The following is a 25,378-nucleotide window of genomic DNA, read 5'->3' on the forward strand; positions in this document are numbered from 1 at the left end:
GAGCCATTCTCCTGTCCATTGCTGGTGCTGTGTTGCTTCAGGCACGCTGAAATGCAGTCACCTCTAGGGTGGGCTGGACAGCTGTTTAACACCTGTACAAGGTTTCAGGCAGGGGGCAGTGCGGGCTGCCTTCCTGCAGAGCCCCCATCAGAACTACCGTGACCTCCTAGCTTAGGAAAAGAATGAACAGGAGAATTGGAAATTAACCCGCCCAATCTCACGTCCCCTAGGTAAGGAATGAGCCATCTACATTAGGCCCCAGCTGGAGTATCATGTCCAGTTCTGGGTGCCACATTTCAGGAAACGTGGAGAAACTGGAGAAAGTTCAGAGAAGATCAACACAAATGATGAAAGGTCTAGAGAACATGAGGCTGAAGGAATTGGCCTTGTTTACCTTGGAAAAGAGAAGACCGAAAAGGGACATGAGAGCAGTTTTCAAGTATCTAAAAGAGTGTCACAAGGAGGAGGAAGAAAAATTGTTCTCCTTGGCCTCTGAGGTTAGGATGAGAAGTAATGGGCTTAAATTGCAGCAAGGGAGGTTTAGGTTGGACATTAGGAAAAACTTCCTGCCTGTCAGGGTGGTTAAACGCTGGAATAAATTGCCTAGGGAGATTGCGGAATCTCCATCACTGGAGATATTTAAGACCAGATTAGACAGACACCTGTCAGGGATGAGCCAGGGCAACTCAACTTTGGAAGCCCCAGGGGCCACACTGATACTTACAGAACATGCTGAGGGCCTCAACTTAAGTGTGGTTGCATATGCAACCAAATATATACAAATAGCTTCTCTCACACAAACAGGCATAAATACAAAGATTAAGGCAAGACTACACAACACACAGGCCCCATTTAAGTCAGTTCTGCTGATATTAATAAAATGCAATATTTACTCGATTTCTACCCATGTGACAGCACTTTTCATGAGCAATGACAGTTCAAGAATTTACCTACTAAAACGCATATCAACAGAAGATCATTACACTGACTACTTTTTTGTTTTGGCTCCCACTCGCTGGCCACAAGTTGATCCCCACATAAACCCAAACTGCACCGTGGGGCGCAAACAAACTGGCCGTGGGCAGCATACCAAGTTATTAATAAACCTTTACCTTTTCTCTCTACTGCCATGTCTCCTCTCCTTGCTCCATCATCTCCCCTGGTGCCTGCTGCCCCCCAACTCCTCACCCTCCTCTGCTGTCCTGACTCCTGCCCTTCTCACTGACCTCAGCCCTCCTGCGACCTGCCCCCCCTCCACCAGCCCTTCACTCCCCCCTGTGCCCACTCCTCCAGTAGCCGCACTCTGATCAAGTGAGCTACCCCTCCTCATCCCCTCTTCCAACACCTCCATCTACACACCTGCCCTGCCTCTCTCCTCTGGTGCTGGTCCCTCCCCTGCAGGTGTCTTCCCTTCTGCTTCACCCCAGAATCCCCTGGCACCTGCACCTTCCTTTAGCTCTGCACCCTCCTGGTGCCTCCCCCTTCCCTCACTGCCCTTGCCCCCTTTTTCCCCTGATTCCCAACCCCTCACCACTCTCTGCCCCATTCCCCTCTTGCCCTTCTGTGCCCTCACACATGACTTGCTCCATCCCTACCTTCCTTATGCCCACCCCTTCTTTCAAGTCTTCTCCCAGCACCTCCCCCTCTAGCCCCCAATGCCCTTTCCCTCTTCTCTCCTCTCCCAGCATCCTCTCCTCTCCCAGCATCACCCTGTCCCCCCTCCCACTGATACCTCCCCTCCTGCCCTTTCCCTCATTGTCTGCACTTGGCCACCTGCCATTTGTCTCTTGGTGTCTTCCTCTTTCTTCCCCTCCCCCCCTGCACAAGCCCCTTCCCCTTCCCACAAGCCCCTTTCCTTTCCCCACTGCACAAGTCCCTTCCCCTATCCCTACCCCTCTCCACAAGTCCCTTCCCTTCCCCTCCTGCACAAGTCCCTTCCCTACCTTCTGCCTTCCACGTTTCAGGGCTGGAGTTTGTGCTCAGGCCTCGGAGGCCAAACCCGGAGGCAGCCCCGCAACGTGCCTCCGAGGAGTTTTAAAATCCCAGGTGTGACGTGACGTCACGCCCGGGCCCTGCCCACCTGCAACGCCACACATGGCAGCAGCAGGCAGCGAGGGGGAGCTGCGCACAGTAGCTTTGGTCCGGGGCCGAGGGGGACGCTCTGGGGGCAGGGTGGGAGAACGCGCACGGGGAGTGGCAGAGAGAGTCCGGGGTCCACTCCAAACAGAGCCGGGGGAAGAGACCCAGCTCCACATATTGGTGGAGCAGGGCCCCGGCTCTGAATTGTAACGCCGGCCGGCACTTCCAGGTTCAGGGGCGTGGGGCCCCCTTAAGTGCGGGGCCCAATTCGACCGATTCGGCCTAAAGCAGGCCCTGCCTGTGCTGGTGCTCCAGCCACCCATCCACCCACCTGCAGGGTCGGAGCACTAAAATCTACTAGTCTGGACACCTCCCTCTCTCCGCGCCCCCAAAGGCTCTGGTGTGCGAGGGGAATGCAGGGAGAGTCTGTCTCCTTGTTAGTCTGGGTGTCTCACTTTGCTTCTCACTTGTGTGTGGCCCCTGACTGATTTTTCTGTGGGTCAGTGGCCCGACTCAAAAAAGGTTCCCCAGTCCTGCCCTAATCCCTCAATAAGGGAGCCAATTGTGTGTCATAATCTTGCCACCAAACCCCTTCTTACCCCTAATACACAGCTTTGAAGAAATAGAAACTGGAGACTTCCTGAAGACCCAGAGCTCAAGTCAAAATTCATTTTTTTTTAAATGTTGATGGATTGCAGGCACATCTAGGCCTGTGCTTTGAGAACACTGTCTCCCATGCACTGTCCAGAACTGTCACAGGCTCTCTCTGCCTTTTCCCCCCTCAAATTACTGGCACAGCTTGTTATTTCCCGTTACAGTTTTGATGTCTGATTTTTCGAAATACATCCATCTCCCCCTTCCGAACCACAGGGAATGGGAAATAATCATCTCTGCTCAGTGCTTTGCAGTCCAGTCTCTCGGTGAAATCAGCATTACTGCTTCAATGCTGGAATGTTGAAACTGCCAGATTTCAATCATTTTGCTGAAAGAGAGAGAGAGAGAGAGAGAGAGAGTCCCCTCCTTCCTCTGCAATGGATCCCTATTGTCATTCAGCGCGCATTTCAGCCTGCACATACCAGACCTGGCTAAAGCCACTATTCCAGATTTCTGTGTCTATGTTGAATCATGGCAGAGACAAAGCTATTAGAAACTAAACTCTAGAACTGGCTTTTTAATTTCATGGCCAAATGTTGTCAGGACAGTGAGGACAAAGCTGCCAACTATTTCCCTTCCATACAAATCTGGGCTCTTTTATCACTAACATGGGGAGCTGTGGCAAACCCCAAAGGGTTCATTTTCCTCTCTGCCCCCCTTCCCATCCTTAGGGGGAAAAATTCCTCCAAAGAACTCTGATGAGCATGACCGTTCATGTGAAATCATTCCTTACTAAAATAAACACGCCATCCTCTGAAGAAACAGCAGAGCGGAGCATGCAGAGACTGTTCCTGCCCCTGGGATCTGATTATAGAGGCAGTAACCCAGGAAAGAGCAAGTGATGGAAAAGGAAATCCTATCCTCCCTTCATACGTAGGGAGACGACTCTCTCTCTCTCTCTCTCTCTCTCTCTCTCTCTCTAGTGCATACCTCTCATTGTTATGGGGGTCTTTTAAAAGAAAGCTGCAGTGATACTTTATACTATCTAGGAAGCTCAAATTTGCTGAGAAAATGGATGTAAGCATTGAAGCAGCATTGCCTGCAGCCATCTCACTGAGAAGGTGTTTAAGGCAGAAGGAGGGTTGCTGCTTGGCCAGTGATAGCTTGGCTTTCAGTGAGGGGAAGAAAAGGGCAATAATTCACTTCCGGTAGAGATCTTGGGGGAAGAAGAGAGGCAGGATCCCTTCCTCTCCCCCCCTCCGACCTCAGACCCTTCTGTTCAGAGGAGAGTTAGTAAGGTTCTTCTTGCAGAGATCCCTGTCCTTGCTATCCCCCTCCTGGGGGTACTTTCAGGAATGGATAATTTGGCTCCCAGTCTGAGATCAGGAAGTGCAGCTCTGTGTACACAAGAGGCATTCAAAGTTGTTGTAAGTTCCGTTCTGTCATTATCATCATTGCTTTCTATTTTTATCGCGGTATTATGGTGCTAAACTAATGTAACCCACAGGTATGTATGTTTTACACATCCCCAGCACTGCCTAATCCATAGAGGATGTGAGTCTGCTCCAGCCAGAGGCTATAGTGCATACCTCTCTGCCTCCAGCTGTGGAGACTCAAGACTTTTGTTATGGAGGGCCCCAGTTCAGTCCCAGGTGAAGACCCATTCAGAGAGCACTGCATAAGTGTAGAGCAGGACTCTCACCCTCTACAGTCCGACATCATGGGAGACATAAAACACAGACACCCTGATCAAAATGGGTTATGTATTTTCTCTGGACTAGGGATGTTATATATTGGTTAATTGAATAGTCGAGTGACCTCATGAAGTTTTATTGGTTAGTCAAATATTTTATAGTCCCCAGGGGCGGGGCCAGCAGCCACTGTTTCAGAAGCAGCAGCGCAGGGTACCAGGCAGAAGCTGGTCTATGAAGGGAGCCAGTTTAAAAACCAGCTCCCCTCATGGACCGGCTGCCTGTCGCCCTGCGCTGCTGCTTCTGAGAAAGAGGTAACAGTGCAGAGTGGCAGCAGCCCCTGTCTGGGGGCAGGTCTGAGCTCCCAGACCTGGCACGAGCCAGAACTGAGCTGGGCTGCCTGCCCACCCCGCTCTTAGTACACTTGAAATCCAAAGCCACAGCAGGGGTAGGTCCCGGACCCATCACAAGACTGCTAAAAATGTACTGGTAGGGAGAGAGGGAAAGAGAAATGTGTGTAGTCTATAGCATTAACCTATAAGCTTTTGCTTATCGGTTAATCAACTACACTATTACATCCCTTCTCTGGACAGAAGAAGTTCATCCTGATCATCAGAAGCCTACAACAGTTTGACTCTCCTATGAGCCTCACTTACGTGAGGATCTCCATCTTGGCTGGCCTGGCACCAGGACCTCCCAGAGTCAAAATTGTAAGTTTTGACAGCTTTTGAGCTAAGAAGCTAGCCTCCGTAGCTGGGGACTGTACTGTTCTCATATCCTCTGTGGATCAGGCACTGAGGAGATGAGAAATACACACTGACAAATAAATTACATGTGCCTACAGGAAAATCCTGTCTGTAGGAACTGACTGTCTTTATCAGAACTGTTGGGACAGTTACTTTAATGGAGGGTTAACATACATGAAATGGAAATGTTTTCTAAACAGAAAAAGGAAGTACCTAACAGCAATTCTGATGCTTCCTGCCCCTTTTATGTCTTGAAGGCATTATGTGCATTTTAGAGCACCTTGTGGCAGAGTGTGCTAGCATGATGGCTGTCAAGATGGCACCTAGACCTCATATAAACCAGATTTCTTTTTAAATATTCATTTGTAAGTTATACAAGACATCTTTAAAAAAGAAAACAAGCGACCAGTGATGGACTCTTCTTTGCATGTAGCTATAGTGGAGAGTAGCCTTTTCCTATTACATTAGTATTTTCTTTCAAAGAAATGTGAGTTAACAGTTGTTGATTGGCTTACCTCCTCAATGGGGAGAAAGGCTGAAAGGGCAGGAAATCTGAAAAAAACGGGGTGACGTTGTCAATTAACACATTTTTTTAAAAAGGCAGGAAGTAGGAATGGGTGGTGCTTAACACCCCCAGGCATGGGAAGGAATGATGATTGATATAACAGGCATTACAGAAATTTGGTGGAATGAGGACAACCAATGGAACAGAGTAATACCAGGGTACAAAATATATTAGAAGGAAAGAAGAGGTCGTGCTGTTGGGGGAGTGGCACTATACGTGAAAGAAACAATAGAATCAAATGAAAAAAAATCTTAAATGAACCAAACTGTTCCACAGAATATGAATAGTAATTTCATGCTCTAATAATATGAATATAGCAATAAGGATATATTACTGCCCACCTGACCGGGATGTTGATACTGACTGTGAAATGCTAAGGGAGATTAGAGGCTATAAAAATAAAAAACTCAATAGTAATGGGGGATTTCAACTATCCCTATATCAACAGGGTCCATGTCCCTTAGAGGAGGGTCTATTATTAGAGATTCTCTATGTCCTAGAGAAGACAGAAGATAATAAAATATGGATAAGATCTGATTAGAAGCACTTAAATGAAAAAGTGCCCATTCAATCTTATCATGTAATGGCAGACAGCTAAATAATGACAAGTTTAAAGTGCTTATATACCAATGTTAGAAGTCTAAATAATAAGATGTGTGAAGGTAGGGTGCAGAAGCAAGCTGAGGGTGGCACTCCCTATATAGCTGGAGCCCCAGCATGGCTCGCCCCACTGTGGGGGAGGGAGAGCCCCAAGTCTTTTAGGCTGGATCAAAGCTGTAGATTCTTCATCCCTGGTTTAAATCATGATTTGAGGACTACAGTAACAGCCAGATGTTATGAGTCTATTACGGGGGAAGGGACAGGGGGAGGTTCTGTGGCCTGGAACATGCAGGTCACACTAGATGCTCATGTTGGTCCCTTCTAGCTTTTAAGTCTATGAATCGATGTCTCTTCAGTGAATGGACGCAGAGTGTCTTTGTGATATGCCAAATCAGTCTTTTGTCATTCAGGGTATGTCTAGACTACGTGGCTCTGTCGACAGAGCCATGTAAACTAGTTTACCTAACATAGTCAATGAAGCCAGGAGCACAGGAGCTCCTCCCCAAGGCAGAAAGCATAGGTGGGCTCCTACAAAAGATTGCCTTTCATTGAGTTCCCTGCTTTATGCTGTCTTAGTGGCCACATTTGATGCAAGCTCAGAGATGTCCCTCTGGCTTTCTTTGCTTGTTCACTGGTGACGTTAATCGATGAGTAATATCGCTGCTTCCCAGCGTGAGGGATGAGGACAGGATGTTCTGCTCCCACTGACATCGCCTCACAAGCAACATCAGGAAGCTTTGATTTGTTTAGCGGAAACTCCATCCCTAAATAACGGAGCATATCACTGTGGTGCCCTCTGGTGAGACAAACATCATTGTCTTACAGATATTGTAAGTAACGCCATCCACCTCAAGGGGTCCTGACATTACATACAAAGGACAAGATAAGCCCTAGGAACTAGGGATGTAAAATCCTGGTTAATCAGTTAACTGGTTAAACATAATGTGTATCCTGTTAACTGATTAAACAGGGGTAGACAAGGGGGTCACAGCCAGGCTGGAGCAGCCCCCTTGCCCTGCGTGGGCCTGCTCTAGCCCACCACTTAATCATAGAATCATAGAGCTGGAAGAGACCTTAGAAGGCCATCAAGTCCAGCCCCCTGCCCAAGGCAAGAACAATCCCAATTAAATCAACCCAGCCAAGGCTTTGTCAAGCCGGGACTTAAACACCTCTAGGGATGGAGACTCCACTACTTCCCTAGGTAACCCATTCCAGTGCTTCACCACCCTCCTAGTGAAATAGTTTTTCCTAATATCCAACCTGGTTCACGTCCCTACGTGGAACTGGGAAATCAGAGGCAGCAAGGTGGGGGGAGCAGGAGTCAGTGCTGGGGGGGGGGGGAGGGGGAACCAGCTTTGGTTCCCCCAGCACCATCTCCGTGAGGGGAAAGGGAGGAAGAGGCTCAGCAGGAGCAAGCCGGGACAGCTTCAGTTCTGGCTGGCCCCAGGTCTCTGTCCGCTGTGCCTCTGCTTTTTAAATGCAGTAAGAGCTGCCTGGCTCTTACTACATTTAAAAGACAGAGCTGCAGATGGGGACCCGGCACCTCTGCCAGGCAGCTCTTACTACATTTCAAAAGCAGAGGCGCAGCAATCAGGGACCCAGTGTGAACCAGGACTGAAGCAGTCCTGGCTCATGCCGGGTTCCCCCGCTGTGGCTCTGCCTTTTCAGAGCAAGAGCCAGGTGGCTCAGTCCTGGCTCATGCCACCCCCAGGAGCTAACCCCACTGCAGCACTGCAGTTTAAATGTAGGAGAAGCCTGGCTGCCTGCATACTTGACTCCTACTATATATAAACTGCAGACCTGCAGTGGGGGTAGCAATGGAAATTCCATCGACTACTCGATTAGCTAATTGAATGATACTTAACATCCCTGGATACCACTAGAGTTCTGTTGGAGTAGAGCCCCACCAGGTCACAGAGCTGTGCTTGGAGCCTACTCCCAATGCGTAAGAGACTCAGATTTTCTCCCACACACAGAGATCTGTTCAATGACCATTCAGTAACTCAGCAGCATACGCCAGGGAATTTTACGCAAATGAAAACAGAGAGACTGTAGGCAGGCAGGAGGCAAGTTCCCCAAACTGAAATTTGTTTATCACACTCCCTGCACTCCTTGCAAAGAGCATCATGGTTTCCTTAAATGATCATGAGTCAAAATGCCCAGGGTTTTTCCTGAATTTAAACAGTGCCTCTAACAGCACAGCGGCTTTTGGGGGTGGGCAGGGTGAATTTCTACATGCATCAGCCTGGCTGAACAACATACAGCACTGAGATCCAATGGTCTGAAATAAATTCCAGCAGCAAAGTAAAAAGATGATTGTAGGAAACAAGACAAAGAAAAACACACATCACAGAACACAGAACTGAAGTCACTAGGGATGTTAGCAGCTAGCCAGATAATCATTTGACCAATAAGCTATCGTTTATTGGTTAACGGTCCTGGATAACTGCAACACCACCCCTCCCCCAGCGTGTTCTGAATTTAAAATTCAGACTGGCATGCTGGCTCAGCCCTAGCCCGCCAGTCCAAGTTTCAAATGAAGAGCACGCATGGGAGCGGTCTGCTGCCCAGCGCTACTGCCTCTGTATCAGATGCTGAAGCAGCCTCTGTCCGTGAGAAGCTTGGAACCCCCGCAGACAGGGGCTGCTGCCACCCCATGCTGCTGCTTCTGATACAGAAGCAGCAGCCCAGGTTGGCAGGCAGGAGCCGGTCTGCACAGGGAGCCAATTTTTAAACTGGCTCTCCTTGCAGACCAGTTCCCACCTGCCACCCCGCACTGCTACCGCTGTATCAGAGGCAGCAGCGCGGGATGGCAGGGGGCTCCCCAGGAGTGGGAATGGGAACACACTGGCAGCTGCCCCCACCCATGGGGGCCAATGAATAATCGTATAACCGCTAAGAATTGTTGCGGTTACACAATAACTAAATTAAACAATTTCTAACATCCCTAAAAGTCACATGCCCAAATATGCATGGTTCAAATGAACATATAGTTCAGGTATGGCAATATTTATTGCTAGAAATAGGCACTCTTTCGATACTAAAAAACAAAGTATGCTTTATTATTGCCATATGGAGTAAACATGGTACTTTAAGGATGGCATAGCCTTAACCTATGCCTGTGGAACTCACTGCAGCAGGATGATAGGGCAAACACTTCGGTAACTTTTAAAAAGGAGGTTGATATGTTTATATGACTAAGGATAGGGCCAGCAGTTGTAGGAATTAGAACAAAATTACAAGGGATCTCAAGCTTCCTGTTTCAAAGTTAATCACTGGAGGCAGTGAGAAACTGATTGCTAGTGGTGGTCAGGAAGAAATGAAACCCTGTGTGGATTAATTTTGTATGATTAAATGTCTTGTGGGGAATTTTATACCTCATTCTGAAACACCCAGCATTAGCCAATGTCAGACACAAGATACCAGATTCAATGGATTGCTTTTCTGCATAGGAAGGACTCGCATGTTACAGTTCCCCTATTTGTAATGCAGAGCATTGTATAATATGCAACATGCTGCAGTGCATATTCTTTCCAATGTACATCTCGGTGCCTATAAATGCTGGCTTTTTTCCTCCTCATAGCTGCCAGATGGCGTGGGACAGCTTATGCTGCTTTTCAGAGCTGCTGAATTTTAATCAGATGAAAAGGACAATGCATCGCATGCAGAATTTTGCTCTCCCACCTTTCAACAACTACTACAACCCACAGAAAGATATGGATATGGGGCTACTCCCCATAGTGTACTTGGGATGAGGACATAATTGTAAGAATCATATTCATCTAGCCATCCCATTTACCTCCCCCCAAATTGATTCCATTTTATTCTGGCTTTAAGAAAGTACGTAAATGAAAGAGACACACTGGATAGATATGTTCTCTTTTGGGGTGTATGTGGGCAAGGGGACTGATTCACAAGTATCTTCTTTTAAGTCGTTTTGGTAGCAGAAGTCTTGACCAGGTACAGGAGATAAAATAGTTCAATGTCCATGTCAACTGAGATATGCTAATCACCAAACGTGGTGCACTGGTAGTAAAGCAGAACTAAAGTTGCTCAAATTAGTAGTCAGACTCACTGTGCCTGGGAATGTTCAATATATTAATGCAGGGCCAAATTGGAACCAGACTCCTGGTGAGCCAGAGGTGCTGGCAGGCAGTAGGCAACTCCTTACATAGCCTGCATACAAGCTGGCCAGCAGCAGAATAAACAAATCACCCCACAAGATAGCACATCATAAGATAGGATGACTCAGAAAAACATTGGTAGGTAGGAAGGTATGTTAAATGCTGGTGGTTATTTTGGTCCAGTACCCAGTAAATAAATGTCCACGCTGGCCCTTGTTCACACTAAGAAGAGAAGCCACAGGAATGAATGGCCCACTGGCACTGAACTTCATTGCCACTAGAAGTAAAAGTGAACCAAATTCTGCTATTCTTTTCACTAATGTAAATCCAGAGTAACACCATTAATGGTCATAAGTTTATTCTGGATTTATATTAGCGGTCCTCTGTGCAGAATTTGCCCCTAAAACTAAATCTACAAAAATAGTTTTGGTTATTAGGGCTGCATAGGGTTGCCAGGTGTCCGGTATTGACCTGGACAGTCCGGTATTTTTGCCTCCTGTCTGGTAAAAAAATTCAGAAAATACCCCCGCCCCTTTTTTTGGTAGTTTTGGTTAAACCATCTGGCAACCCTAGGGCTGCATTTTAAATGCAGTATGTATGCGGATATGATGTACCAGGTATCAATTACCGGGTATGGGGCCTAGTGGTGGGGTAGTCTTCCACTTTTAGAGAGACATATAGAAAATAAACTGTTATTGCTGTTAGGGGGGCAGAGGATTAGCTCTTTGAGTAACTTACGAGGGTACTAAAATACATTACAAATCAGCATGTTTCTTCAAAAAAAAAAAAGACTTAAAAAACAAGGCACCTTGTTCCACTCATCTGAACTGGGTTGTGCCCATGAAAACTCATGATACTATATATATTTTTGTTAGTATCTAAGGTGCTACAGGACCACTCATTTTTTAAGTTTTTTCAAGTTAGACTAACACCACTACCCCTCTGAGACTGTTAAACATGTTTCTTCATAGAGTTGTTGGACACTGACAGGGAAACTAGATAGGCACCCAGAGATCAAAGGGTCTGCATGTCCCACTTAAAATCAGTGAAACAATAGATCATGAAGACAAAAAATATTCCTTATCCCAACTATTGTAAAGCAGGATCAGCACCGCAAACCTGCAGCCTCTTGTCAATTTTTGTTGCAGTGCAACAGAGGATGATTGCCAAAGCCACAGCCTCCCCCGGTGGCCAAATGCGCGCATTACACTCCCCCCTAGAAAAGTTTCCGGCGTTGCGAGCAGTCAGCCTGGCACAGGGGAGTCCCCCAAACCCGCACGCCGCGTCGGGCACGCAACAGGTGAGGAAGGAAAAGCTGCCTAGCGGGTGCGGCACTAGCCTAGCAGGTTCACTGCCCTGCTCCAGCGCAGGGAGCGCGCCGCACGGGGCCCTGGGGAGGGAGCTAGGGGAGCGGGCCGCCCCTGGAAATACCTGAGCCGGGTCTCCGGGAGCAGAGCTTGGAGCTGTCTTTCCCCCGCGGGCCCAGGCAGGGGGCAACGAACTCCCCGCGCACATGTTTCGAAGACATAAAAACGACAATTCCCAGAATGCATTGCTCAGCGCCCCACGGCCTTCCGGGCTGGCGACGCGGTGCACGCTGGAAATCGTAGTTTCTTTGCTCAGCCCAAAGGCTCAAGTCCTATAAGAGGCGCCCTAGAGGAAGGACTCCCTTTCCCATAATGCAGCGGGACGGACATACGCAGAATGTGGCGCGCCGTCGGCGGCGGCAGCGGTGCCGGTGGCACCGGGTGAGCTGGGAGCGGCGGCTGCTGAGGCCTGGCTGCGCCGGGCAGCAGGCGTGGGGCATGTCGGAGAGCGGAGGCGCCGGCGGAGCTGCCCCGGGCGGGGGAGGCGGCGGCGCTGGAGCTGGGGGAGCAGCGGGGCCTGGGGGCGCGGCTGTCGGGGCGGGGCCCGGCGCCACCGACCCGGCCTCGCTGCCCCCCGGGGACGCTCAGCTCATCGCGCTCATCGTGGAGCAGCTCAAGAGCCGCGGCCTCTTCGACGGCTTCCGCCGGGACTGCCTGGCCGACGTGGACACCAAGGTAGCGCTGCAGGGGCCTGGCCCCACCAGCGCCTCCCCCGCAGGGGCACCTGGGAACGGGGCCTGGTTCTCTCGGCCGACCGGGGTACCAGGGCCGCGCTTTTCGCCTGGGCACGTTCGCACTGCTCGGGACGGAGACGCCGGGCGCTCTCTGACCCTGCAAGGAACAGAGGCTGCCCCTCACTCAGGCTCCAGCGGCTCTTCTGGGACTGCCCTGCTAACAGGGGCAATAGGCTGATAGGGGCTTTTCCCCGCCCAAAATCTCTAGTGCGGTCTCGCTACTTGAGCTCCACAGCTTTGGCTTGGGCTCTTTGGCTGACATGGGTACGAGGGTCTGAGTGTCTCATCACCTTCCTGTTTCAAACATCATCCCCCAAGTTCTGGCCTGTTGTCTGACAACCATCCCCTAGTTTTTCAGACTCGACCCTGAAGCTTCTGCTTCAGTCACCTACTTCATCTTGGGTTCCAACTTTCTTTTGGGGAGCCTGGATCTATCTCAAACCTGCAGCCAAGAGTGACCTTAACTAAAATATACAAGTGTTTCATGAAGCCCAGAAGATAAACTTTTCAGTTTCAGGGCTTTTTAACTTTCTACTATACGGTACAAGGTTTCCCACTCGTGTTTTTTCTGACCCCTGCATATGCTTATCTAATTTCTGTGTCCATGGTCTTCCTGAGAAATGGTAGAAAGCACGACTGATAATTCAGTGAAAGTCACTATTACCCAAGTCATTTCTCACTAGTGCAAGATTAGGGGATGCAAAAGCTGCTGGGCTTTCCTGCACTTGGATGAAACCCAAAACTTCCACTAGTCAGCACTTCAGTCAGTGAAAGTACTTTTGCAGGAATTGGGTGCAATCCCCACTGTTATCATCCTGAAGGGGTGTATGGTAGCTTGTTGTCTTCCTAAGCTTTACCTGAGACTTCAGCAGAATGTGGACATCCCTTCCTGTCATAAACCATTGCAGCATTTCTAAATAACTGTCTTGTTCCACCTTATAGGTGCTTGCAGTTTATCAGTGGGTGAAGTGATTCATATGTGTACATAGCTTGTAAAGCATTTCAGAGTCTTTTAACATAAAGTGCTACTTAGAATGAATACCTTTAAACCTCTGTAACCATATATCTACTTTTGCAATGATGTCACTTGTTTATTTGCAATTGCAACTATTTTTGCTGAAATGTTAACATGTAGCCTTTCTGACATGTATGTACTCCTAGAGTCATCCACCCAAAGTGTCCTCTTTAAAGCTATAGCTCCCTTTATGCTTACAAAAAAGTACTAGAATTAATACTGTTAATGGGGAATAGTCTGACAACAAGTGTGCAAGTGTTCTGGAGCCAAAGGAACCAACATTGGGGTGGGAAAATCTTAATAGAAATTTTGATTTCCCCTCTAATGCCACTGAGAACATCAGTATTGATAACCAATTACTGGTGTGTCTGAAACCACCACATTATTCTGTATTAAACCATGAAACTGCCACCTATATGATCGGAACAGATTTCTCTCAACAAACCTAAATGGAATTTGAACTGGCCACTTAAAAGGGATAGGCTCTGTAGCATATTGACAAGAGTATCATTTTAATTTTTGATGATGTTCCTTGTAGTGATTCTGGTCTTGCTATAAGACCATTTGCCACCTTTTTGCCCTTGCCCCACATTAGTAACTGGTATTCCCATACGCAGTAGGAATGTAAAACGGGGTTTAAAAACATAACCATGTAACTGCTAAAAATCTTAGTGGAGGCCTCCCTGGGAGCAGGGCTGGCAAAGGCTTCCCACCCCGCTCTTAGGGAGGAGGAGGCCTTCCTGCTGCTGCGAAACTGCCTCGCTAGCAGCAGGGCTGACAGGGGCCCTGGCAGTGGGAGCCAGCATGTAACCTGCAATGTGCCACCCAGGTCAGGCCCACTACAGGCAGGGGCTGGCCAAGGAGTCCTTGCCTGTAGTGGCCCTTGTGGGACTGGAGCATCCCATTGCCTGGGCCGATAGGGAACTGTTCCAGCCCCTACCGGTTAACCATTTACGTCCCTAATACTCAATAACATTTCCGTTTCCTAAAGTCTGAAGAACAGGAAAGGTAGATTTACACAGAGCATTAAATAAAAACCACCCCTCTCCACTTTCTTGGCTTTCCAGTTTGCATTAGGGTTACAGCAAGCACATCTGTTTGTTTATACTATCGTCAATTTTATCTAATTAAAGTGTCTTGTAGGAACTTTGTGGTTGGAAGTCATATTAGAGGCCTTCTTAAATATAACTCTTGCAACTGTTCGCGTCTGAGCGCCTGAATGGAATGCAAATTACCTGTGCACGCAAAACACAGGTCTAGCTATTGCAGTTATAATACACTTGAACATAGGTTGGGGCCTGAACTCAATTTTTGTTTTTCTTCATTTAAATGATTGCTCTGGGGTAGAACTGGGAATGAAGGGTTTAGTATGCAGGCTATCCCAAGGAGAAGGGACTTACCCCAGTCCTCTCTCACCACAGTAACTAGGGCCAGATGGGAAGTGCCTCTCCATGGCTTCTGCAGTTCCAATGGGCACAGCAGGGAGAAGGATGCAGGTGCCCCAGCTGAGACAGGTCCAGGTTTGTCTGCCTCCTGTGCTCCCCACCCAGAATGAGGAATACAGCAAACTGTGTACTTTTCCCTCCCTCCCTAATGAAGAGGAACAGTCAGTAACATCCCCATATGAATTGGTGGGGAGACATTCCTCCCCTGAACTCCATGGCGGGGGGGGGGGGGAAGAGACTTGGCTGGGCAGTCCCAGAATAAGAAAATTGTTGAAGCCTGTGACCCAACATAATTTGACTAGAGTGTGGGCTTCAGGGTGGGGCTGAGGATGAGAGTTTTGGGCTGAGGAGGGGGCACCAGCTTTGCGGGAGTCAGGGCTAGGGCAGAAGGGGCTTATATTGAGTGGCTTCTGATTAGCAGTGGGGGTGCTAAGGCAGTCTTTCTGCCTCTCCTGGCACCATAGACCATGCTGTGCCCCAGAAGCAACCAGCAGCAGGTACCCAGGCTATGGGCGTGCAGCACAAGAGCTCAGCGCAAGGGCAGTAAACTGAGCCCTGTGCGCACTCTTCCCCCACCCCCACACAGTAGCTGGGCCTTTTGCTCTTTGCTTCTGGAGTGCAGCACAGTCTGTGGGCTCAGGACAGGCTGGTAGCCTGCCTTAGCACCCCCACTGGTCACCTGATCACTAGGGATGTTAGATATCATTTGACTGAATGATCATGTAACAGCAAACAATTTTTATCAGTTACACGATTATTCAATGTTCCCTGTGGGAGGGGCTGGCAGCCGGTGTGCTTCTGGCCCCACTCCCAGGGAGCCCGCTGCTGCCTCTGATACAGAGGCAATAGCTGGGGGGCGGCAGCAGCATTCGGCCACAGAGGCCCGAGCTCCCTGTGGACAGAGGCTACTCTGTGGAGAGCCCAAGCTGAGCTGGTGCTCAGGGGAGCTGGCTTAAAAGCTGGCTCCCCATGAGCACTCGCTTCGCAGAGCCGCGTCCCCTCCCCCCCCCCCCACACACGCTGCTGCCCTCTATCTGGGGGAGGCGGCTCTGTGAAGCCAGTGCTCATGGGGAGCCAGCTTTTAAGCCAGCTCCCGCTTCTCCCTCCCTCTGCCTCTTTGAGAAGCAGCAAGCGAGGGTCCACAGACCCAGCAGGTGTGGAGAGCCCAGTTGAGGCAGCAGTGCGGGGGGGGGGGGGGGGGGTCCGCATGAGCTGATACATACAGGGAGCTGGCTTGAATGCTGGCTTCCTGCATGTACCGGCTCCTGCCTGCCCCCACCCCTCCGCACTACTGCCTCTCTATCAACTTAAAAAGCCAACTCCTCACAGGCACAGTCTCTCCCCCCCCCCACCCCTCCGCTGCCTCTGTGGGGGGGGGGGGAAAGAGGAATTGCGGGGGAGGTGCATGTAGTTAGGATTAACCAATAAACCTTGGATTATGGGTTAATTGTTTACACAACTATTATGCTAACATCCCTACTGATCACTCTGCAGCAATGAGCCCCAGTGCCTGACATTCCACAACCCATTACTGGGATGTGACCTAAACTTTGAAAACCACAGTAGTAGATTGATGGCATCATTTAGAAACTGTTCTTTGCAATGACCACTTTGAACTTTTAGGTAAAATAAGCTTACTTTTGTTTAGAAAAAATAAAATAAATGAGACCTGGACAACAATTTCAAAAGATAAGCATGGGAGTTTAAATTAATAACTTTGCTAGATCTTAAAAATCATCTTCATAATGAAGACACAGGATTTCTGCTGTTTTACAACAATATAATGTACTAACTTTGGTCCCTTATAACTTATTGGTTTCCTTGTGCTACACAATCTGTGCTACCTTGTATTTAGCTGTGATACTGAGTACTTTTCCCAGACCTAAAGAAAAGCTCTGTGTAGCACAAAAGCTTGTCTCTTGCACCAATAGAAGTTGGTGTAATAAAGATATAACCTCACCACCTTGTCTCTAAAAGAGAAAAGCCAGATAAACAAAGCAGTAGAAGACCACTAAAATGTATTATGAAGGATTCTTGTAGGGAATTGTTTAAACATCTTTCAGTTAAGCTGGATTTTTTTTTTAAGCCAGCCTACCAAAATCTGAGGCAGAAAGTGGACAACTTTGTATCTACCCATCTGGACAAACAGGAGTGGAACCCAGCAATGAACAAAAACCAGTTACGAAATGGTCTGAGACAGAGTGTGATTCAGTAAGTAAGCAGCATTCCATAAATTAGTAGGAATGTTTTTGATAAATGAAAACTGCAATAGTCTACATGTCATTGCCATAACTGGCCAAGTCCATTTGAAAAATTAAGGGCTGCATTACCCTGCTTTGTCCTCTGTGTCCTCCCAGATTTCACTTATAGCAGGTGAATGCAGTTTGAGTCAACTCACGTCACAGCAACATTCTTTGACTACACAGGCAGTTTTTCAGTGGGAAATTAAGACGTGTGTCTGTTACAAGGATGTTAAAGTGCAGATAATCTTTAATTCAATGGAATTTCCATCGCCTACTTGATTAGTCAATAAGGGAATGCTCGCTACCTCCACTGCAGCTCCGAGGTGACAGCCCAGCTCCTACTACATTTAAACTGCGGAGCTGCAACAGAATTAGCTCCCAGCATGGGAGCCAGGCAGCATGAGTTGGGACTCAGCCAGGGCTAACCCCACTGTGGCTCTGCACTTTAAATGTAGTAAGAGACCAGTAGGCTCTTACTACATTTAAAATGCAGAGCCACAGCAGGGGTAGCTTCTGGGGCCGTCACGAGCTGGGACTAAGCAGTCCTGGCTCACTCTGGGACTGCTGCAGCTCTGCCTCCCTTGCTCCCCTGCCCTCCATGCCACAGAGATGATGCTGGGGGGAGCCCGCTTCCCCCAGCACCAGCTCCTGATTTCTCTCCCCCTCACCTCTCTGCCCCATACACACACACACTTTGCTGTGTCTGACACAGAAGCAGCAATGGGGAGGGGAAAAGAGTAATCAAGTAGACTGCTCTCTTACATCCCTAATCTGTTACTGTTGAATATGCTGTTGAAGTGTAGCATTCTTTATCCAATCATTGCATCATACAGGTAACATCATGGTTGCTAGCTAAACTGCATGCGAGTTTCAGAATAGAACTTGTGCTCTTCTGCTTTAGAAACAGGCATCTACCACTTAAGCCAAAGAAGGATCTCTTATTGGATCTCAGAAGCTGGCTATTGCTGCTATTACTTGCTATATGCTAACCTCCAGCTGCTAGAGGGCAGTAAGCAAATTCAGCTAGTCTGATTCCATCCAGCAAATGGTGGCACAAGCAGATAGGACACTAAAGCCATAGGGCAGGCCTGGGCAAAATACAGCCCGCAGGCCAGATCTGCCCCAGGCGCCCCACCCGTACACCGCTCAGAAATGCTGCTGTGGGGTGGTTTTTCTTTAAAAACTGAGTCTGAAGGGGAAGGCGGAATCTTTAGGAGCTGCTCCCACCCCTAGCACAATCCCATTGGCTGGTTTCTGGCCAGTAAATGGCCAGTAGGAGCTGCTTGTTTCAATAACAGGCAGGCATGAAGCACAAGGGACTCCAAAGCATATGGCTGCAGCCTGTGCGGGGTGGGGCAGGCAGAGTGGCTGATTCAGGCACCTCTGCTGGCTGGTAAGTCTCCTGGCAGAGCTTACCTCTGCTCCCCACACCTGCCCCCCAATTCTGTACCCCCTCCCAGATCCAGCACCCCCATCTCTTGCCCCAGATCAGTCCCCTCCTGTACTAGCTCACGGCCCAAATACCTGCACCCCCTCCTGTGCCACATTTCCCGGCTCTAAGTCACAATCCAACCTCCTCCACCCCAGTGCAGTGCCCCAGGTCACAACTGCCTCCTTCACCCAAACTCCCTTCCTTACCCCAAGCTCCCTTCTGCACCCAACCTCCATCCCAGACCCTGCACCTCCTCCATTAATATCATGGAAGAGTGCGGCCCTCGACCACTTTGCAAATTCTTGGCATGCTTCCCCATTAAAAATTCTTGCCCACCCCTGCCATTGGGGCTTTTTTGCGTATGTGTGGGGGAAGGGGGTTTGTTTGGGATATTTTTCATTTAAATGCAAACAAAACACGCTTCAGCAGAGTACTAGTCTTACTAACACTGTCTGCACTCTAGTTAATTCTGCAGCTTGTACCATTGGCAGACTTGTAGAATAAACTCCATTGTACTCTGTTTTATAAAAACAAGTATGTGTAGTTTGGAAAAAAATCTTTAATTTGTAGATTTCTCCTGAGCCTCTGGTGTCTGAAACTGAGGCCTCAGTTTCACCTCAGTAAAGGTGAAGGGTGGGTGGGAGTGGGACGTGGTAATAGGACAAAGGGATGAGAAGGGAAGAATCAGGGAAATAGATCAGAGACTTAAATTTAAAAGGGAAATAACTAAACATCAAGACATTTAAGTGTCTTGCACTGAAATTCTAATTTTGTTTCGTACAATTAGCAGAAACTACAGATGTCTATTTCCCATAAAATTGCTTGGCCTAATAAGTAACAATCCTCACTCACCCTGATTACCCTGAGATTAGAGGAGAAGTTCACTAGTTGTACTGATTTTTTTGTATTTGACAGTATTGCTTGAAAGGGCTTATGCGCAAAATACTGCACCATCATAGAGGGTATGTCTACACTACAGAATTGTCGGAAAAATGGCCGTCCATACTGCAATTCGATTCTTCCACAAGAAAATCGAAAGAACAGAGGGGTTTTTCCAGCATTGGTAATCCTCGTTCTATGAGGAAGAAGCCTTTTTGTGAAAGAACTCTTTCACAAAAAGGCGTGTGGTTAGGGAAGAGGGACTTCTTTCGGAAGAAGAGGGGAAAGCACAGGTGCCTTAGTGGCCATTCCGTCCATAGCAATCATTGTTTACATGCGAGAGAGCATCCATTCAGTCTGGGCACTCTTTCGAAAAAGCCGATGACTTTTTCGATGCACTTTTGCAGTGTGACCTCTCTCTTTCGGAAGAAGTTTTTTCAGAAGATCTCTTCCGCAGAAAGCTTCTTCTGAAAGAAGCCTGTAGTCTAGATGTAGCCTGAGAGAAGTGTGACCAACAGTCAGAAACTGGCAGTAATGGATTAGGAAGGCATACACTTGTATTAATATTTATTCCTGGAGTAAAATGACATTTATAAGTGTTCTTCAGGGAGCTTATGAATAAACTTTGTTCCCTTTAAAACACAGGTGAGTGAATTATTGGTATATGCAATGACTACAAAAGAATTTTAAAGGTTTAAAGTAGGGCTGTCAAGCAATTAAAACAATGTGCAATTTAAAAAATAACGGTGTGATTAATCGTGCTGTTAAACAATGGTAAGAATACTATCTATTTAAGTATTTTTGGATGTTTTCTAAATCTTCAAATATATTTATTTCAATTTCAACACAGACTACAAAGTGTAGAGTACTGATCTCGGGCTCCACCTAGTGCTTCCCCTTTGAAATACCAGCGCCCCACAGTTGATCCTGGGCTCTATTGCCCCTTTGAAATGACATTGTGGCATTTCAAAGGGGCAGTGCTGCATGGAGCCCGGGGTCAGCTGTGAACTCCAGCTGATCCTGGGTTCTGCATTGCACTGCCCCTTTGAAATGCTGCGATGAACCTGGGGTCATCTGTGCAGCTCTGCCCCCTTTGAAACACTGCTGTTGCATTTCAAAGGGGCAGAGCCACGGGGAACTCGCGGTCAGCTGTGCAGTGCTGACCCTTTGAAATACTGTGCTGGCCTTTCAAAGGGGCAGCCCCGCACAGTTGATCCCAGGCTGAAGCAGTGCCCCTTTGAACGCTGCGGTGACATTTTAAAGGGGCAGCGCCGCACATACAAAATGCCTGCGATTAACGTGCGTAAATTTTTTTAAATCGTTAATGCTGCCCTCCATTAATTACAGGCATTAACACGCATTGACAGCTGAAATGCTCACTTAAGTTACCATGAACACTACAAGAATGAGAGTTGAAATGTGCCAACATGTGTACGTGTGCACCCATCCATCACTGGATATAAGTATGCCCATTCATCTAACTGTATTAGGCTTGACTTGATGTCCACATGGCCTTAAAAAGCAGTGGATGCAGTCAGTCTCACAAACATTCACTGCAGTGTTAAGTCTTGTGGCTTCTTTTCCAAATGCTAGGCAATGTCTCTGTTTCCCCTCCTCTGGTCTCTTGCAGACATGATGTAAGCCCACCAGACTGCCTATGTCAAACAGTCCAAGATTCTGATGCAGTCTCTGAAGCAATAAGTTACTTCAGTTACTAGCCCTCCGTTCAAAACACACACTTTATATTTTGTGCAATGCACTTTTTTAACACACAAAAAACCACCTGTCTAGAGCAGCTGTTGCAAGGAATAGGTGATGGCAAAGATAATGGGGTGAAGTCCTCCTCTCAATTTGGAGTGTTACCTGCTCTCCTCTTCGGACACGTTTGTTTGCCTTGTTTATACCAAAGCTTGTTTTGTTTGCTCCTTCTGACCTCATTTCAGCATGAGCACTCCTGAAACAGCTCCCATCCAGTATGTCATTTCACTACCTGGGAGAGCAGATGTCAGAGATGAGCACTGCAGGGGGGGAAATAGAAAAATTGATAAGCGGAAATGTCCTGGTTTCTGTGTGGTGACTGGAATGCCTCCTCTCTGAAGGAGCTACCAAGTGGGCTGCAACTCTCACCGTGTTAATGCTAATTGCAGCTGACATGAGGGCTCTGGAGAGTTCCCAGTGGGGGTAGAGGAGAAGTTTCTCAGAGTAGCTGAATGACTCCTTTGTCTTTGCCCAAGGTCAGGGATGCTGGAAGCTGGAGTGGACAGAATTATTTCTCAGGTGGTGGATCCAAAACTAAACCACATCTTCAGGCCGCAGATAGAGAAAGCGATTCATGAGTTCCTGGCTGCGCAAAAGAAAGAGGAAACTGTGCCAGCTCTTCCACCAGAGCCTGAGAATCAGGATCCTCCTGCTCCATCCCAAGATGCCTCGTAAGGTCTTGTATCATTGCACCTTCCCACTCACTCCTAGTTAGCAAATCTCCCCACTTAATTCCCTTGCACAGCATTACATGAATAGGGAACACAAATTATACTGGCCAGAGGGCCAGGACCCTGGCAATCTGTCCTGGGTTGGTGCCAAAAACTAAAGGAAAAAAACCAGACACAGTTCTGTAGTCCTATAGTTTACAAACCCTCATAGTAAGAAATGCAGACCTTATACCCCTGGAAAACTGGTTGCACCTGGCTTTACTGGAAGTAAAGCTCTTTCCCTGCCCCCTCCCCCCAATTATCAACTTGTTTCTAGAATATCTGGCCGCATCAGAACTGGAGATAAAATTATATAAAATTATCATCATCAAGGACTAGGGAGGAACACTGGTCTGCAACTGTGCTTTCAAGGCTGGTTTTGCGACAGTGGTCCAAAAGGACTTTATTCCTTTAAAAGCAGGTTGTGAAAAAACAACTGCAAAAATTGAACTGAGTGAATGAATTTCAAGTGGATTAAAAATTAGGAAGTACTGAAATACTATCAAATTGAGCTAAGCACAAATTATGGGGATTTGTCATTAACATTGTAGACAATTGTTTTAAGTGAATTTATGTTTGAAATAGTTTCTCTAACAGTTTGCTAGTACTAGAAAAAGATTGATGCAGGGATTAGTGTCCTCTGAAGTGAATAATGGCTTCTTCAAATCTTGACAGCATGGACTGATTTACAACTGAACTTATGTTTTTCCAGCTTGAGGAAGTTTCTGTGTTGGACATGAGTTCACACTGGCTTTAGGGATTTAAAATAAAACTTTCAAGTGATGCTCTTTGCACGGCTATTAAATAAACAAAAACCTTCTGCCTCTTAGCACACACAACTGTTTACCCCATCTCTGTCAAAGGACTTGCATTTTAACATGTCTGAATTGACTGTTCAGGTCTCTGAAAGCTTCCATTAAGAGTGGATGAGGTATTTTTTTGGAGCAGTCTGAAACTTGGAGAATAGGCAAATTCATAGTGGCATTATGCAAAAGAAAATTAAAATGTATTTTAATTGCTCTCTAATGCTTTTCAAAAGCAAAAATCATCTTGGTTCTACAGTAAATCTTATACTCACAAGCAGGGCTTGACAAACCGTGGTGAAATCCACTCACCAGCCCCCCCACCGCGCACGCTCCAGACCTGCATTGCGCATGCGAGCGCCGACGGTGAATGGGGTGACCGGCTGAAATCTACTCGCCACAGGCGAGTAGATATGCTGAGTTGTCGAGCCCTGCTCATAAGAATCAACAAACAATATGATCTGCTGTATTCATCATTAATCCCTTCTTTTGTTGAATTATGGTGCCAGTAACTTCCGGGATAGCAGGTGATTTTAGAAAAATTGACCAGTCTGATTTAAACTCTTGACACAAGCTTAACTTAAACTGTCCCATTTGGGTTCTCTCAGTTGTATGTAGCATGCTGCTGCACTAATGCCCTGCATCCTATTGTGTTTCTGGCTTAACTGAATGTATTAATCTTAAACTCTTCGGGTGCTGTTTACTCTGAAAGCTAGTATCCTGTAAACGTTTTTCTTTTACAGTGTGTTCCTGGCACTAAAAACAGCTGCAGTTGCAAAGTACAAGTTTGGTTAGATTGGCAATGGACTATTTATTCCATTTGACACGAGACTACAGTCTACTATTGAAGATTGATCATGATACCAGAACTGAGGGAAACATTAGTAAAATTCACATGCGCCCAGAGAGCTGAATGATAGCTCAACATGAAGCTTGTTTTGCTATTGATAGAAATTCAGAAAGAAACACGTGTCCTTGCTGATCGTGCATTGGGAGTGGGGTTTCAAATATCTCTTGCATGGAGAAGCTAAGAATTTGGATGTGATACTAGTATGACTTAGTAGGAGATGGAAAAAGGAAAATGTACGCGGGCCTCTGAACTTCATTTTTGTAAAGTTCCTGGAAGGCTGTATCATGAGATTCACTTTTAAAAAGTTTTATTTGGATCAGAGGGGAGACTGTCCGTAAGTGTTTTTTTTTTTTTAAATAGCTTCATGCTTGCTTGTTACATAAAGAATCTTTGAGCACTGAATGACAAATCTAATTCGTGACTATATCAGTGCCTGTTTTTAAAAGAGGATGTGCCTGATTAAAACTGGAAAGAGCTCTTCAGTGTCAGTTACCCAGGGGTACCTAGAGACCAATGTTGAGTAGAGTTTTTTTTTGTTTGTTTGTTTGGTTTTTTTTTTCTGGAAATTAGTGTTTAAATTTAGCTATGTGGATATCTGATTTAATCATAGCTCTTATTTCCCAGGGAGACTTTGGAGAAGAGACTATGATGGGTGAAGAATCTGACACATTTGTGTCTTAACTTGAAAGAATACTCACCCATAATATTGTTCAGGTAACTCTTATTAGCTGCTGGTTTTCATGCTTAAAGGCAGAAGGTCTTTGGGAAGGCCATCAGGTAGGGAATGTGATCAATTCTGCTAGAAAGTGTCTTGATCTTTCATAATAAAATGTTGAAAGCCTATTTTGGTGACTTTTTTTTTTAGGAATATGTTGAGGGATGATTAAAGACTATCAAAATTCCAAGTCATTACCCTTAGCATCTTGCTCTATCAGACTACACTTCTAAGAATCATTTCTCCCATTTTACAACATAACATTCCAGAATCTACTATGAAATGGGATAAAATAGAGGTTTCAATTTTAATTATTTCTTTTACTATAAATAAAAACCATTTACAAATCCCTGTAAAAACCTGAGGTTTCTTTAATGCCCTTTCCTGTACTTTATTGTATTGCTTGCCAGCTAAAGTGCGTCTGAAGATAAAAATCACCAGATACCTCAAACTGGATGCTGTTGGCAATCTCTGTAAGAATGCATATGAATAAATGTAAAAAGGGACCTTTCCTTTACTGAAAAACACAATCATGTTCATGAGGAAAAAATACCTGTCATTGTAGAAGACTTCAGTTGTCCAAATACTTCTGAGTAGGTGGGCTTTATACAACAGATGTAACTAATGCAATAACATCTAGAAACTCTACCAGAAAACAGGGTTCCTGACAACCAGTTCAGTCCTATCCAAAATATATGCTTAAACTCACTTGGGCTGAAAAAGGAAATTGGTGCTAGAGCCGAAGGGTGCAAATAGCTCTTAGAAGCTTATTGCAGGAGCTATTTCCTTTCCCTGAACTTAAAGGAATATATCTGAACCGTGTCCTACGCCTAGGTCCCAGCAAAGCCTTACTGCTGTGGGAAACCTTGCGTGGGCCTTCTGTTGTGAAGCTTTAGCCTTAACTGGGAGTTGTATAACTTCTCATTACCCCACAATTTTTCTAGCCTCATTCCTGTTCCAAAGAGGACCCTTCCACTCCAAGCCTTCCACACCTGGGATATTATTGCCATCCAAGCCCAATAGCTTAG

General features: G+C 46.9%; 2 protein-coding genes across 4 annotated transcripts in view; one reads left to right on the plus strand and one right to left on the minus strand.

Annotated features, from left to right (window-relative positions):
- CPEB4 (cytoplasmic polyadenylation element binding protein 4) overlaps positions 1-11,911 on the minus strand; it is a 293,293-nt gene extending 281,382 nt beyond the window's left edge. Inside the window, exons 1-2 of one of the 2 annotated variants that reach the window (XM_089769517.1) lie at positions 11,831-11,911; positions 5,626-5,662 (exon numbers count right to left, since the gene is read on the minus strand). The gene's annotated coding sequence lies outside the window, so the exon portion shown is untranslated. The remainder of the gene's footprint in view (positions 1-5,625; positions 5,663-11,830) is intronic. The other variant, XM_075900275.2, reaches the window with a different exon arrangement.
- Positions 11,912-12,063: 152 nt separating this feature from the next.
- Positions 12,064-24,478, plus strand: BOD1 (biorientation of chromosomes in cell division 1). Of its 2 annotated transcripts, none has more exons than XM_006139170.5 (4): positions 12,064-12,441; positions 17,047-17,171; positions 21,749-21,948; positions 23,529-24,478. In XM_006139170.5, the coding sequence occupies exons 1-3, from the start codon at positions 12,079-12,081 to the stop codon at positions 21,945-21,947; spliced, it is 687 nt and encodes a 228-aa protein (XP_006139232.2). In that variant the 5' UTR covers positions 12,064-12,078; the 3' UTR covers position 21,948; positions 23,529-24,478. The 2 variants fall into 2 exon arrangements, with proteins under 2 accessions (XP_006139232.2, XP_006139230.2); XM_006139168.5 differs by having other exon boundaries at positions 21,749-21,943.
- Positions 24,479-25,378: the final 900 nt, after the last annotated feature.

The sequence above is a fragment of the Pelodiscus sinensis genome, chromosome 16, assembly GCF_052426305.1.
Source record: "Pelodiscus sinensis isolate ZL-2025 chromosome 16, ASM5242630v1, whole genome shotgun sequence".
NCBI classification, from domain to species: Eukaryota; Metazoa; Chordata; order Testudines; family Trionychidae; genus Pelodiscus; species Pelodiscus sinensis.

What these genes read in the sequence shown, in the direction of transcription:
- BOD1 (XM_006139168.5), top strand. Translation starts at nt 12,079, where the DNA reads ATGCAGCGGGACGGACATACGCAGAATGTGGCGCGCCGTCGGCGGCGG. An exon ending in TGGCCGACGTGGACACCAAG is followed by an intron (nt 12,442 to 17,046) that starts GTAGCGCTGCAG and finishes TTTTTTTTTAAG; the next exon opens with CCAGCCTACCAAAATCTGAG. An exon ending in CTGAGACAGAGTGTGATTCA is followed by an intron (nt 17,172 to 21,748) that starts GTAAGTAAGCAG and finishes TCTTTGCCCAAG; the next exon opens with GTCAGGGATGCTGGAAGCTG.